Genomic DNA, 15,393 nt, shown 5'->3' on the forward strand with positions numbered 1-15,393 from the left:
TTGGCTGTAGAGTGGAGTTGTTTTACTTTGGTGATTGCGGTGTTACCGTCTTTAAACATACAGGCTTAGAGATTAACGACAGGTTTCACTCTCCACAGTCACGTGTCTATAAACCAATAAATCTGCTGATCTAACAGGAAAGCAATCAGCTTTCTGGCTGCTCCACCCATCTCTTTGTGTGCGCCCTCTGAAGCAGATGCTCACCAGGCAAATCTCTGCCCTCCTCATCCTCTCTTCCTGCATGGGAAGTTGCATCTGTCTCCCAACACAGAAGATTTAGAAGGATTTCGTACTCATGATTTATATGATCGATAAAGTTTATTACAACGTTACAGTGAAACAAAAAAATATGGACCTAAATATTTATTACACTCTCACTTTTTTTGCTCGTCAACATGTTGAAGCAACCAGTTTGTCTACATTTAGGTTAAATTTCTCTGCAGTAATGAAAAAAAATACTCAACCAGAGACTTTAAGAAACATTTCCATAGGTGATCGGTTCAGATTAAACTCACTGACACAGGTCCAGAGACTGGGCAACAACCCCTCAGCAACAGCCAGTTGCTATGGGAAAATGTGCATGGTTGATGAGTGGTTGCTGGAAGTTGTGAACAGACAAACTGCAAGCAACAGTGGGGATCTGCTACCAAACAGCTGGGGTATATATACAGTTGGGAAGACACAACCACTGGCTGCTAATGCCTGGCAACCAATCTGTAGGATTGCCTGGGTGGGGCTTTCACCTCTGAATGAAAAAATGTCTGACATCTTTATGTGCACTGTTTCTGACTTCTGAAGAAGAAGCTTTCTCCTTGTGACACATTAACTTACTGTTTGGTTTACTCTATCAGCTATAAAAAAATTTTAAAAAGCCACTAACAAACACAGCCACTGACCAGCTGTGTAAAATCAGCAAGTTAATAAGAAAGGACTTGCATGAATGTTTGTGCAACTGGGTGATAAAAAGTACTTTGATGTATGTAGCAACCACAGATACACAGGGTTGACCTGAAAAAACTAAGAGGGGTTGTGAAATTGTAAATCTTTGTAAAGATATGTTACTTTTACTACATTGATTATAAATGATAATTAATGATAATAAATCTTTGCACTCATTAACATATAAAGTAAACAGTTAAAGTAAATCTGAAACCTTTCCAAAATGAATTCTGAGTGTTTCCAAATCTTCAGTCCGGCTCATAAACAGGAACTTCTACTGTCACGCAGCACAAACACATCAATCCGCCAAAATTTAAACTGAAGCACTGCTGCTGTGGCTTCACCACAAACCCACATAACTTCCTCTTCCTCTGAGGGGGCAGAAATCCTGATGCTGGGATTGCAGCAACATTGGTCCTTTAAATCATGTGACCTGAAGGTCTATATTTGGTGTCATCGACACGGCCCCCGTCTCAAAGTGACATCGTCAACAGCGATCTGTCCTCTTCGTCCAATCCTCCGCTCGGCCTTGAGCAGCACCTGCACACACACACACACATCCGTCATCATCAGCTTTACAAACTCAGCTCAGCAACAAATTTGGGTCAGGTATGTCTGCCTCACCCTGTCCAGAGAGTGTGTTGTCAAGGTAACATGCGTGTGTCTCCAACCGTGCCCACCTGTCCTACTCCAGAGGGCGGGGCCATACCTGCCGTAGCAAAAAGTGTTAATGAGGCGACTCCAGCAGGAGTTAACAGTCGTGGCACTTTGACTCGAGAACCTTTGGTCTCGTCCCTTTTTCCTGACGAACAGCTGCAGCACGCCCACGTGATGCCCCGTCAACCAATGGGAGAAGGAGAGACACAGGTCGCCATGGCTCCAGGAAGGGACTACCTGGATGGCCAGTCGAGCACCACGGATGCTCGTCTGTCCCGCCTTCAGCTCGGGGACAGATAGGTACCACCCACCTGAGACACATACGATCATCAGAGCAGAAACTGAATTGAAACGAATTCTGCTTTTCACTGGGAACGCATCATGTCAATCAGACATCCTTACTATGACATGAAAACGTGTGTGTGTGTGTGTGTTACCTGCAGGACTGTGAACCGTCTCCCAGTGTAGATCTCCCTCACTGTCAGACATCCAGTCACAGAGTCTATGATTGAAGCTGCAACGGAGCTCCCCGACCTCTACGATCAAAGACAAGCAGGAATGCTACTAAAGTCACCAGCTGGGGGAAGTTTGATATGACCCTGTAATCTCCTCTTTTAAACAGGGAAATGAGACGTGTCTGCTTTTTTAAAAATATGAATATTAACCTCCTTTATCACGCAGTGTAACCGGTGCTTACCAGGATCGTCTCTGGCATCTTCCGCGATGTTTCCCAGCTCGATGTCAAACTCCCACACGTGGTTGTGACCGGGATGTCGAGGGACTGCAGAGCACACACACACACAAACAAGTAAACGATCAAGTTTATCCTAAATGTATTATTTGGTTCATGCTGATATTCAGTATTTAAAATGCTTCTAACCGCCCATCAAAGACATTCAGTCTATAAACCAACAAAAGCAAACACACCAGCACATATATAAACTAATTACTGAAATTTTTAAAAGAGAAAAATCAATGTTAGTCCTCTTCAACCGACACGCAGGCTTTGTATACACACATGTGAAAACCAGACTGAAGTCCAAAGTTTGCAGTTTTTTCTTTCTTACATATCCTTAAAAAAAATGTAAGTCTAGATTAGCATGCAAAAACTGGTTTCATTTTTCTATCTTTGTTTATTTTCATCAATTTTTAACTGGAAGACATCAATCTAAGTCACTTCTTTGAATTATTTTGGCTTAGTAACAACGCAATCAGACAAAAATCTTACTTCAAGACCTCCCAGTAACGATTTACAAACGTAGACTTTTTTTGTTCAAACTTTAACTCACAGGTAAGAATACTGGAGCAGTGATTAGCACTACTGCCTCACAGCAACACCATCCTGGGTTCGACTTCACTGTGTGCCTTAGAAGAATCATCTTTTTTCAAGATATTTTCTCTCAAAATGAGAAAGAAGCATTGACAGGCTAGTTTTGATTTTTTTTTGGAAGGAGTGTTTCAGCACTTCCTTTAAGATATTTCTCACATGTTTAAAAAAAAAAATCTTATTTTAAGAAATCTTACCAAGTGTAATCATCTTACTGCCAGATTATTTCCCTTGATTATTACTGGATCTTCTTAATTTTTAATTTTTTTGTTTCTTATATTAGGTAGCTAATTTTTGCGTTTTGAGAGGATCCAATCACATCCACCATGATCTTGGTGGAGCTGCTGAAGCTCTAACTGGCAGTGTGAAGCTTTATAAAACTCTAAGTAGACCAAACATACTGAAACATGGAGGTTAGCTTCAACGCTATTGTATCTTCTGCTTGACCTTCTTTCGTTTTTGACTGTTTTTGATATTTTTTACTTTGTTACATCTACTCAATTGAGCATTAAAGTCAAACAAAAATAGAAATTTCTTTATTTTTGTAATCAAGTATTTCATGTTAAAAAGTACTCTAAGTGTTTCATTTGACATTACTGTGAAATTCAACAACACACCAACTAATTCAATTAGTTTTCTTTTTCTTTCTGCTTTAACCTCCTAAGACCCGAACTCTTCCACGACATGCATTTTTTATTTCTCTTTGGTATTTGGGCATATTGGGGCCCGATGAATGTAAAAAACAAAGAATTACCAGATTTTTTTTTTTCAACCTTATTTTTGTTTTTAAGAAAAATAAGAGCCACATATGAGGATATTCGTTTAAAATTTTGATAGAACAGTAGCAGTATAATGTCCTCGTAAGTGTATATCAGGCCCCTGTACACCAAAATTGAGTATTTTAGTCTAAATGACCCAAAATGTAATGTCCACATATGTGGACGCCAGGTCCTAGGAGGTTAATATTAGAATTTACACAAGTGTTGGACTTTCTTTTCCATCCATCCATCTTCATCCGCTTTATCCGAGGCCAGGTCGCAGGGTCAGCAGCCTAAACAGAGAAGCCCAGACCTCCCTCTCCCCAGCCACCTCCTCCAGCTTATCCGGGGGAACACCAAGGCGTTCCCAGGCCAGCCAAGAGATATAATCTCTCCAGCGTGTCCTGGGTCTGCCCCGGGGCCTCCTCCCGGTGGGACATGCCCAGAACACCTCACCCAGGAGGCATCCTTGTCAGATGCCCGAACCACCTCAGCTGGCTCCTTTCGATGTGGAGCAGCGGCGGCTCTACTCTGAGCCCCTCCCGGATGGCTGAACTTCTCACCCTATCTCCAAGGGAGAGGCCAGCCACCCTTCGGAGGAAGCTCATTTCTGCCACTTGTATCCGCGATGTCATTCTCTCGGTCACTACCCACAGCTCGTGGCCATAGGTGAGGGTAGGGACGTAGATCGACTGGTAAATTGAGAGCTTTGCTTTTACACTCAGCTCCCTCTTCACCACGACGGACCGGTGCAGCGTCCGCATCACTGCGGCTGCAGCCCCAATCCGTCTGTCGATCTCCAGCTCCCTTCTCCCACCACTCGCGAACAAGACCCCGAGATACTTGAACTCCTCCACTTGGGGCAGGAACTCATCCCCGACCCGGAGTGGACTTTCTTTTTTCTTTTTCTATTTTTACTGGTCAACATTCTGACCTGCATCTGCATCTGTCTCAAATTACAGACACTGAGTCACTTTTACGTTGGGGTTCGTGAAAAGTTCAGACTTTAGTCCTTAATAGTTTTTGAGAAACTGATGATTTCAGTGTTTAAAAAAATGTCCTGAAAGTTGATGAACTGGCTTTAAAAATAAAAGTATTTGATACATGAAGCTAACATTTCACAGCAAACATTTTATAACATTAACTTTGTACCTGGCCATAATGAAACACAGCAACAAGAGCGACTTCTTCCCAATTAATTAAGCTAGCAACAGTGTGATTGGGCGAGCTCATACTCGGCAGGTCCGTGGATGTGTGCTGTGTTTGTGTGTCCTTACTGTGCACGTCTCCTCGCTGCTTTTGTGTCACGTCTTTGTTGATCTTGTTGTTCACCGTGGTGGTTTGCAGCGAGGTACTCGGCAGCACTGTAGTGATTGCTGGTGTTGTTGTTGTTGGAGGAGGAGGAGAAGAAGGTGTCGTCTGGGTTGTAGTTAGCAGAGTGGTGGGTGTAGTCGAACTTGCAGTGGTGGTAGTAACAGGTGTTGTTGTACTAGGAGTAGTAATAGCAGAAGTGGTGGACGGAGGAGGCGTTGTGGGAGTCGTCGTATCCATTTCAGTTGTAGTAGTAGCAGCAAGTGTTGTTGTTGTCACAGTAGTGGCAGTAACTGGTGTAGCAGTGGTATCAGTTATAGGTGTTGGAGTGGTGGTCATAACATCAGTGGATGTAGACAGGGAGGTTGTTGGGATGGGAGTAGTTGTGGTGGTCGGAGGAGATGTAGCGGTAGTGATGATGGTGGAGGTCATGGGAGTTGTAGTTCTTGGTCTCTGCGGTTCTACCGTCACTTTGGGGATGGCTGTGAGTAAAACAAAGAAAGTGAACTTTACTGCTGCCTCAGAGTTTGAGGCCAAAATCAAAACTTGCAGTCAGGGGAACTGCTGACGTGCTTAAAAACAGTGTAAAAATGAGTGGTTGTTAGGCGATATTTGTATAGTCTGGATAAATTGTGTGCCATTAACTGATACACAAGAGGCATAAGACCAATAAAACAACTAGAACAAGAACTAGTGTGCTGGGGCGTAAAGAAGTAAATTTAATCTTCCCATCAGCTGTAAAGAAGAGAAAGAGATTCAGGTTTCCTTCATGTTTCCATGCTGTTGATCTACACAGGCTGTTCTCAGACCCAACTTTATATAATATAATCTGTTTGTCTGTCTATTGTTTGTCTGCTAAGACATCATATTTAGACTTTGTATGATGTTAGTCCAATGACAGCATTTCAGAGAGAATTTAAATAGTTTTAACTTATATCTTTTAACACAGGTTCTCTCCTGTGAAATACAACTTTTTTTAAAAACCTATATACTAATAGGTAAGTGTACACTAATATATAATATATATTACTGTTGTCAAACAATTAAAATATTGAATCAGATTCATCACTGGGTTACTGTGGATTAATTTTGATTAGTCACGATTAAATATCATTCATTTTTATTCTATATTAACCGCATTTCATTTTGCATGAGCAAACAGACTCAAGAAAAAGGGAAAATATCCGCACTTAACATGTTTATTGAACAGCTTGAACATTCCCGTTAACAAAAAACTCTGTAAATATTTATCCACTCTCTCTCTGTCACTCTTGGCGAGGCAAGTCCTTGAAATGAGGCACCAAAGCTATGTAAAGAGCGTGTTCTCATTGATATTAATAGGTCTGCAGTTTGTTGCAATCCACATGGCATTGTTTCAGTCAATATGTCTGAGGTAGACTTACGGAGTCCCCTGCTCCGTGAGTGGTTTGTCGCAAGCTGGGTGACGCATTAGCCAAAGTCCTAGCACCATCCCAGACTAACGTATGCTTTGCGTCAATGTGAAATTTTAAGCTCAAAGTGCTTCGGTGAAAAGAAAATTGTCGGTCGACTGTTCCGTCTTGTTATTTTTAAATACTCAAATTTCCCATTGAGAAATCATTATCATCTTCCATATTGAGTTGATTGGTTCAGCTGCCCGTCACTAACAGATCAACTGCCCATTTACGAATGTGCAAAGGTAACTCTACTTGGACAAACTGCCCGAAATGTGTTAGCTGAAATATTTCAGGGATTTTGAGTCATTCTGTGCTCCAGATGCATTAATTACGTTAAAATTTTTAATCGCGTCGACCGTGATGGTGGATTAATTTGCTTTAACGCGTTAGTTTTGACAGCACTAATTAAAACATAATACTATAAAAGATTATGAAATCCAACCTCAAAGGAAAAAATTCACATGGCATATTGCACTGTGTCATTATTTATTTAAATCTAAACCAGAAGCAGTGTGTGAAGATATGACAAAGCCAGTGTTCATTATGTGGAGCTAATTATATGCTCAACACCTTTTTTAAAGTTTTGTGTTTTTGCTGGGAAAATTTACAGAAGCAAAGCTGAAGTTCAGCTCAGACTTTGAAGCAGATTTTATCATTGAAATGTGTCTGACTGGTGCCTGCAGTTCACCAACACCTGCCTCTCATCTGTCCTGAGTAGCAATAAAAGAGTAAGAAGACAGAGACTGAAGGAAGGTCTAGGACACTACTGAATCAACAGATATAAATCATTTTATTTTACCGTGCTGATTATATGATTGTGTGAAATGCAGCATACAACTTCAGAATGTACTCGACAGATTTCTCTTTTTATTTGAAACAACAAGAAGAGTCTAAAGAATAAACCCTAACCTAACCTTTTAAGAGATGAACAGGTGTTTATTAGGGGTGGGTTTTTATAATCGATTTATCGATTAAAATCGATTCTGGCTTGGATAACGTAAAATCGATTCATTAAAATCCTGAATCGATTTTTTAATATAAATTTATTTTGCCCGAAATGCCAGAATCTCTGGTGAAATCTCACAAAATTTCAACAACCACCAAACAGCTAAGACAGTAAATGAGAGCAGGTCCACGGATTCTGCACAAAGACTTAAACACACAGCGCAACCCGCGGATCAGAATCAGTGAGATGTCGCCTTTCTCACCTGACCGCACGGACACGGTCGGGGGTGAAAGCCGACAGCTCGCTGATTCTGATCTGTCGGTGGGTCCGCGCTTTGTGTTCATGCCCTTTATGCGCTGATTCTAAAGCTGTTAGTTTTATCTCCCTCCAAACAATATTGACCGAACCAGCAGCAAAAGAAGATCCAAACTACACTTCACATAAACATCGTCAGGTATTCACTCTTACTTTTACTGTTTTGCTTCAACCACGATGCACAGCTCTCTCTCTCTCACTCTCCCCCCCTCTCTCTCTGTACTGTTTTCTGCATTATTCGCTTGCTTGTTACGCACAAGTCTACCGTTGTTTACAGCACTGTCGGCTGATGGGGTTTTTTTTCGTTTTATATACTTCCGAAAAGAAAACCTAATTTCTGCCATTCAATACTGAACAAATTTAAACTTTTTAGAATTATGCAAAATGCAAAACGCTTAGCCGTGTCTTTAATAAAACCGCTGTAACTTCAGAGGTAATGTTCACGTGTTGATTAATGGTTTTCTTTCGTTTTTGATGTACTGCAGAATATTTTTATAAAATCCCAGGCCAGGAAAATCGCCTTCATGTTTTTCTGTGCTTTATCCTCAGCTACTTTGACACAAAGGCATCTGCTGTGATGCTCACACCTTTGATAAAGTCAGTGTGTCAGCTTCCTTTTTATAGATACAAAAATATGTAACTGTACTGATCTGAATTATAATATTTCTGACTGTCAAAATTTACCAGATTCAAATCGCAGTGAATCGAATCGAATCGAATCGAATCGAATTAAATCGAATCGTGGATCGAATCGATTCGGAACCTTGTGAATCGGAATTGAATCGATTCTAGAAATCAGTGACGATACCCAGCCCTAGTGTTTATGATATATATGGTATATGTTTTTACCTTTGCAGCTGCCGTCTTTACACTTGCACTTTGGAGACGATGGATTCAGAGAGCAGAACGGACGTGTGTCCTTATCTGGTAACAAAGAGAGAAACGATGAAGAAGCGCCTTCTTTTCTTTTTTCTTTTAACTTCTAACAAATTAAACTTCATTCTGATTAAGTCTGAAGAATAAGTTATTTACAGCAAAATGTATTCACCTAACAAAGCATATTTTTATGGCTAAAACAGCAGATAAAACATTCCATTAGAACAAGCCGCAACCTCCAGAACTAAAAAATAAAGCCAGCATGGAATTGATAGACTGCAGTCCCTCTAATGTCCACTTGAGGGCCCCCCAAACTCAGTCAGTCCCCACAGACTCAGATGTCAAACTGGCCAACTTCACAGCAGACTAAACATGTTTACAGCCTGCTACAAAAAACAAAAACCATTTTAGTCTTTATAGATCATTCTAAACAGGCAGATGTCGCTGCTAGCTGTCTGCTAGGCTCCACCTCAGGTAAGTAGAGTCCCTGAACTGGACCTGTGGCATGTTTGTGATATTATGCTGTTAGCATATCGGAACATTTTACATGTAATTGTCTGACCGCTAATATGGCTGCTGTGAAGTTAATTGCAGTAAACCTATCTAACTATGGGTTAGATAGTTAGATAGGTGTGATGCACCCATACAGTTTTGTGATGCTGCTTGCAAACCAAATACGCTAGCATTAACTGATAAGTTAAAACTTCACCTTCTTGTCCAAATATGGTCACTTCCCTCAAAAAAATTAATTAATTAATTAATTAATTAATTAATTAATTAAAACAGCAGGGCAGTGGCTAAAATGCTAAAAAGTCTATGTACAGCCACAGTGACTTAGAAGGGAGTTTTGTGAATAGTTAAGACATATTTATGTATAAGAAGAAATGAAAGCTCTGTAAAATCATATTTTATTTTAATTTACTTTAATCTCCAGGGTTTTAGCCTCACCGATACAGGTGTACCGCCCGTTGATGTACACGAGTCTGAAGCCCTGGTGACATTTACAGATGAAGCTCCCGAACGTGTTCACGCACTTTCTGCGACGAGGACACACGCCTCCACCCAAGAAACACTCGTCGATGTCTAAACAGAAAGAAAAAGGTCGAGGACGAAAGATGATCCTGCACTTCTTCATCCAGGAATTTTAAAAAGCAAGCTAACTTACCGATGCAGGTGCGTCTGTCTGGACCCAGGCGTAACCCTGGCGATGGACAGGTGCATCGCACTGCCCCTTTGATCACCTCACAGCCATACTGACAGTTGGCATGGTAACAGGTTTGGGCATCTGCGAGTGTACAGACACCGAAAAAAATCAAAGTATGGCTACGTTCACACTGCAGGCGAAAGCGCATCAAATCCGATTTTTTTGACCCTATGCGACCCATATCCGATCATGGTGTGACAGTGTGAACGGCACAAATCCGATATTTTCAAATCCAATCTGGGTCACTTTCGTATGTGGTACTGAATCCGATACATATCCGATGTTTCAGAAAGCGACTGCTGTGTGAACGGTCAAGTCGCATTAAATCCGTCTTTTATGTCACTGACACAAGACAGACGCCAATTATCAGCGCCGGAGAAGCGCCCGCGAAGACATCGTGAACGCTTCCTGGCCATCCGGTGAAACTATTGGGAAGACAACGTTGGAGAAACGTGAACATTTTATTTGTACTGTATAATCTGCAGATTCTGACAGAAATCTGCAACTATCCTTTGAAGCACCGCTCCTCTAAAACAGCAATAAGGATCATTATTAGGTTATTTACATTATTATGTAAATAACAAAATAACTTAAAGCAAAAATTGGGAAACGTGAAGTCCCAAGTCTTTATATTAAGGCCCATCAGTCAAACAATACTGTTTGGTCTGGGTCTAAACAGAGCACGTTGTGTGTGACATCTTCTTTTGCGCATGCGGGCCGCTTTGAGCGTTCACACTAGAGCGCGTTTGCTGTCGCATTTTATTTGTAGTGTGAATGAGCAGACAAAAAAATCGGATTTGATCAAAAAATCGGAATTGAGCATTAAGACCTGCAGTGTGAACGTAGCCAAAGACTCACAGAGAAAAATAAACAGGACAAAAAGGATTATAATGTTTGTCTTTACTAAGAGACAACTCATAAAACACTCTGCACAAGAAGTAGACCTCATAAAGCTGGTGACTGCACTGTGTTTTAGCTTATAGCTCACACTGAACATGTGCATAAATACTTCTGCAAAAGGGAATCGAACGCTCGATGAGTAACTCACTCCTGCAGCTGCCATCCGGCTGCAGCGTGTACCCGTCCACGCAGTAACACTTGTAGCTGCCTGGCGTGTTCATGCAGCGGTGTTTGCAGGGCCGAGGCTTCACGCCACACTCGTTCAGATCTGAAACTCACACACACAGAAGGAGTATTAAACATAAAACTCCTCCCTGTTTTCACTCATCTTGTCAGCCTGCGGGATTAACCTTTGACCTTAAGCCCTGAGCATTTTAAATAAGTGTGTGTTTGTAAAAACACCTCTTGCTCTGAGACAAAAAGTGCATTCCAGGTGGAACAAATCACCCACTCCTCAGGTAAACACCTGGTTTAACCCTTTATTACCACAGGCTCAGTAGCAGGGCCATTTTACAAGCGCTCTTTAAATTTCCATTTGTGCTACAGACAAACTTGAATCATCTTTGGAAAGGAGAGAAGACGAGCTTTATGCTGACAGTTGATTTATCGTGGCAGCACAGAGGAAAATCAGCTCCAAATAGATTTTGCCATGTGCGCTTCACATTTTGGGCTCGAGAGAAAACTGAAATGGTTCCTGAAAGAAGAGAATTATTTTATAATTTTGCAATTTTGTGTGTTAAAATTATCTAAATGAAAGGAAGGCAGAGTGGTGTGCTCTGAAGTGTTGGAGAAACATCTGAGTTTAGATAAACTCAGGACTGAAACCATCATAAGCAGGACGGTCGTCATGGCTTCAAAGGGCTTTTTGAGGTCTCTCAGTGAGTGTCCTCTCAAAGACAGAAGTCCAAACACACACGCTGTGTGACAGAGTGTCTCTGGGGGGGTCTCCAGATGCTGCTTTATGGTCAGGATATGAGTCATAATGAAGCCTCTAATCAGGACATTAACACTGTGTGTGGGTGGAGTAGGCCTAAGATTAGAAACAGTAGTTAGAGTGTGTTAGTTAGAGTGTGTTTGTGTGTTTTGGGGGTCTTCAGGTAAAACACGCCCTTGCAGGTCAAACAAACATGACAGGAATGCATCTGTTTTGTTGAGGCAAAACAGATGCATGATGGGCAATCTGATCTCTGTGAAACCAGGAGTCCACATCTGGACCAGCTCCCTGCAGATGTGCTGAAGAGTTCTCACTTTGTGAGCTAACTTTATGAGCAATCTCCTATTCTGTCAGTTTATTAAAAGGCAGTTTTATATCTATCTTAATTTAGAAACACGCCTGTGAGGTTCACTGCTGCACTGCTCATGCACTGAGGTTAATTTAGAAGCAGATCCACAGTCAAGTTTTAACATGCATATATATTAACATACAATTAGGTCCAGTTTGTTGGACAAAGACACAGCTTTCGTACTTTCTTCTCTGTACCCACACACACTAGCAAAAATCACACTAGCAAGATGTGACTGAAGTACAGATTTCCGGCTTTAATTCAAATGGGTTTAACAAAAGTGCTCAGGAATCACAGCCATTTTTACCCAGTTGACTGACATCAACTGCTTGGAAGGCAGCTATGCTAACCACTATACCTCCAACATTCACAACCACCAAACAAACATGAATGAATGACTAAAGGCAAAGGCTTCACAACAAGGTGCAAAACACTGGTTAAATTCAAAAACATGAAGGTGAGATGAGACATTTTTATCAGAATGATGGAGGATAGAAACGGGCCATGATCCAAAGCACCACAGTATCTATCTCTGCCATGGTGTGGCATGGCCAGTTTAAAAAAATGTGATATTCCTTATTAACAGCAACACAGCGTCTGTGCATTTCTCATATCTAAATGTAACACCTGCATTTAATTACAAATGCATAAAAATAGAGAAGTTGGTGCAGTTTGAATAGGTACGTCTGAACCTGGTGTACTCTGTGCTGAGTAAAAAGACATACCTTGGTTACACGCCTTTCCCATGTATCCTGGGTGACATTTGCACTGGTCTGGTCTCACACACTCTCCATGTTTACAGCCCTGCTGGCAGTGAGCTGCACACACACACACAGAGGGTGTTAACATACACTGAATCATGTACAAACATATGTCAGGCTGACTGGCTGCAGATCAGTTTTCAGTCCTAAATGAAATAACACACTCCGGTCTCTGCAGCTGCTCCTTCAGTGTTTAAACCCTGAACAGATTCACAAAAACACTGATTTCCTTCCTTCCAAGCAGCTGCTGGTTTAACAAAGAACCATCAGTCAACACAGTCCAGTTTATTTGTTGACTGGTTTCCATCACCAGTCTGACTGTGGTTCTCTAACCAACATGCTGGTTTTGCTGAGGATGCTAGCTTGCTAGCATTAGCTGACAGCTGATCACTGAACCCTAGGGTTGAAATAACGTCATGTCTGACCTCACAAACCAACAAATGCCTGGTCACAAAAGCTAAAACTGAAGCTTAAAAATATGCAGGTTAAAAAAAAAAAACTACAAGTGACATCACTGTATCGACTGCCTTCTTCTATATACAGTCTGTGTCTTTAACAGCTATCAGCAGTCGCATTAAGTAGGTTGAAAGGAAAGTCCACTGGCTGATCAGTTGGTTAGGGAGGATTTTAGACTGACTTCACTGAAAGGAAGTATAAATGTGTGTCCTTACGTTCACATCGCCCCCAGTCCAACTGTTTCCAGCCCCAGCAGCACTCCACGCTGTTTCCATAGCGACAGAGTCCACGGGACAACGTGGCCTGGTCCGCCCAGCTGCAAACACACATGAACACACAGCATGTTTGAGGATCATATCATGTTGTTAGGATTGGGGCATTGTGGGGGGGTGTTGCTGCCTGCACGGGGTCATGTGACCCTGTGGCTGAACAGAAATCCAATGAACTGTTAGGACAACAAGAAAACACACAGAAACAATCTGAGGGAGAAATATGACTTGAGGCTTTAAAAAACTACTCTGTGGCTCCATGACTTTTTTATGTCGCCTGTACTAGTTGAGACCGGCTGGAGAGAGAGAGAGAGAGAGAGAGAAAGAGAGAGAGAGAGAGAGAGTGTGTGTGTGTGTTATTGACATCTCCTGTTTCCTGGTGCCTGTCTGAACATGAACTATATCAACCATAGAGGAGGGGAGGGTGCTGTGCGTGCCTTTTTTCCACTCCCTCCACATACTTTCCCCTCTTCATCATGTCCCCCTCAGTGTTCCCTTCATCATTCCTTGCTAGTTATTTTTTAACTCTGGATTTTCTTCTTCCTTTCTTCTCAGGTCTCTCCCCTTAGAAATGAATTCACGGTTTTAGTTGCTGTCTTTTAGTTAAAATGTACTTTAATTGCACAGACTTTAAAGTATTTGACTTGTTTGCCTTTTCTTCAGCACTGCTTCTGAGCCAAACCCTTTAATTAGAAACAAGACCATGCAGAGAGGAAGAAGACGCTCGTGTTTTGCACAGGTGTGCGTTACTGTGACCACTGAAAAGCACCAGACAGTTGAAATGTATCATTGTGAGCAAGATTATTTAGAATTATCTATTTACATTTATTTTTAAAACATGTTTTCAATGAAATTACCTTAAAAAAGCTTAACCAGCTAAAACGAAAAAGAAATTCCTGACCTGTCGTGGTCCAAGCGCTGGCCCCGTGTCCACAAACAGAAGCAAGACAGGAGAACTATGGTCAACATCCTGCGGTTTTAACCCGGGACACTAACACTAGCACGGCCCGGGTTAGTCAAGGAGCTCGCTCCAAATATCTCGGATTTCGGCAGGGAACCGGTACCCGTGCAAACTTACACAGTGCGTAAAAAACCGAGACATTCAAAACATGCAGTTGGTTAAAAAAAAGGCTCATCAAAAGTGCAAAAAGCCGCTGAATCCAGTGAGTAAAACATAAAAATAGATCAAAAACGACATGTAGCATCACACAGCTGCGATGCTAAATGTGAGAAAAATGAAATAAAAGCCGCTAAATCATTGCGCTTCTCACTGCCCTGCGCGCGAGCAGGCGCGAGAGAAAGAGAGCCGGGAGAGTGTCCTCGCGCGCTTGAATTGGACTGTGTGGAGTCGCGTGCCGGGGAACAACCCGACAGACATTCAGACAGCGCGCGAGCAGGAAGTTTAGAGTCGTTAACACGAAGACGGATTTGTTTCTTTAACCCCCCACGCGCTCTCTGTTGATGCATAAACACAGATGGACCGTAGGCGCGTGGGGTTAATCATTCTCGTCCGTTTTCATGAACGTCTTGCACCAATCAGAGCCTTTCACTTCATGAAGCTGTTCCCCTGTGACGTCATGTTCTTAAGCAGTCAGGCGCGACCAAAGTTACAATGTTAATAAATAATTACTGATACTTTTTTTCTCACTGCTGTCGCTACTACTATTATTATTGACGGTGGTACTAGTAATAACAACAAGAACAATAATAATAACAGTGTTATTTTGTCATCAACATTTTTACTGCTGTAAAAATAATTTAGGCAATATGGAATAAATAAAATACAGTTGACACTGTGTTACTCTATATAAATATTTAAGATATTAACATAGATGTTTAAATTCTGATAAGAATATATAGTTTGCAGTTTATGACCCTCGTATATGTATTCATGGATAAATAAAAACAAAGGGATAACTCAATGAAAGTATGGCAATTTTATAATAGTTATATTT

At 41.5% G+C, this 15,393-nt stretch overlaps 1 protein-coding gene across 1 annotated transcript; it reads right to left on the reverse strand.

Annotated features, from left to right (window-relative positions):
• Positions 1-390: 390 nt before the first annotated feature.
• LOC118455997 (nephronectin-like) lies at positions 391-14,929 on the reverse strand. The gene is made up of 13 exons (XM_087832376.1): positions 14,340-14,929; positions 13,385-13,485; positions 12,678-12,770; positions 10,818-10,937; positions 9,731-9,850; positions 9,514-9,648; positions 8,539-8,613; positions 4,959-5,474; positions 2,294-2,377; positions 2,034-2,132; positions 1,721-1,907; positions 1,564-1,648; positions 391-1,479 (listed from the first exon to the last, which is right to left on the reverse strand). The coding sequence occupies exons 1-13, from the start codon at positions 14,405-14,407 to the stop codon at positions 1,393-1,395; spliced, it is 1,770 nt and encodes a 589-aa protein (XP_087688502.1). The 5' UTR covers positions 14,408-14,929; the 3' UTR covers positions 391-1,392.
• Between the last annotated feature and the right edge of the window lie 464 nt (positions 14,930-15,393).

Source organism: Neolamprologus brichardi, chromosome 3 (assembly GCF_056152115.1).
Source record: "Neolamprologus brichardi isolate AB-2024 chromosome 3, ASM5615211v1, whole genome shotgun sequence".
In the NCBI taxonomy this organism is placed as follows: domain Eukaryota; kingdom Metazoa; phylum Chordata; class Actinopteri; order Cichliformes; family Cichlidae; genus Neolamprologus; species Neolamprologus brichardi.

Bases quoted from the DNA above. Each gene is read 5' to 3' on its own strand.
- LOC118455997 (XM_087832376.1), bottom strand. From the start codon at position 14,407: ATGTTGACCATAGTTCTCCTGTCTTGCTTCTGTTTGTGGACACGGGGC. The intron at 8,614-9,513 runs GTGAGGCTAAAA...CTTTGTTACCAG, and splicing joins CGGGCGGTACACCTGTATCG to ATAAGGACACACGTCCGTTC. The intron at 1,908-2,033 runs GTAACACACACA...TATGTGTCTCAG, and splicing joins GACGGTTCACAGTCCTGCAG to GTGGGTGGTACCTATCTGTC.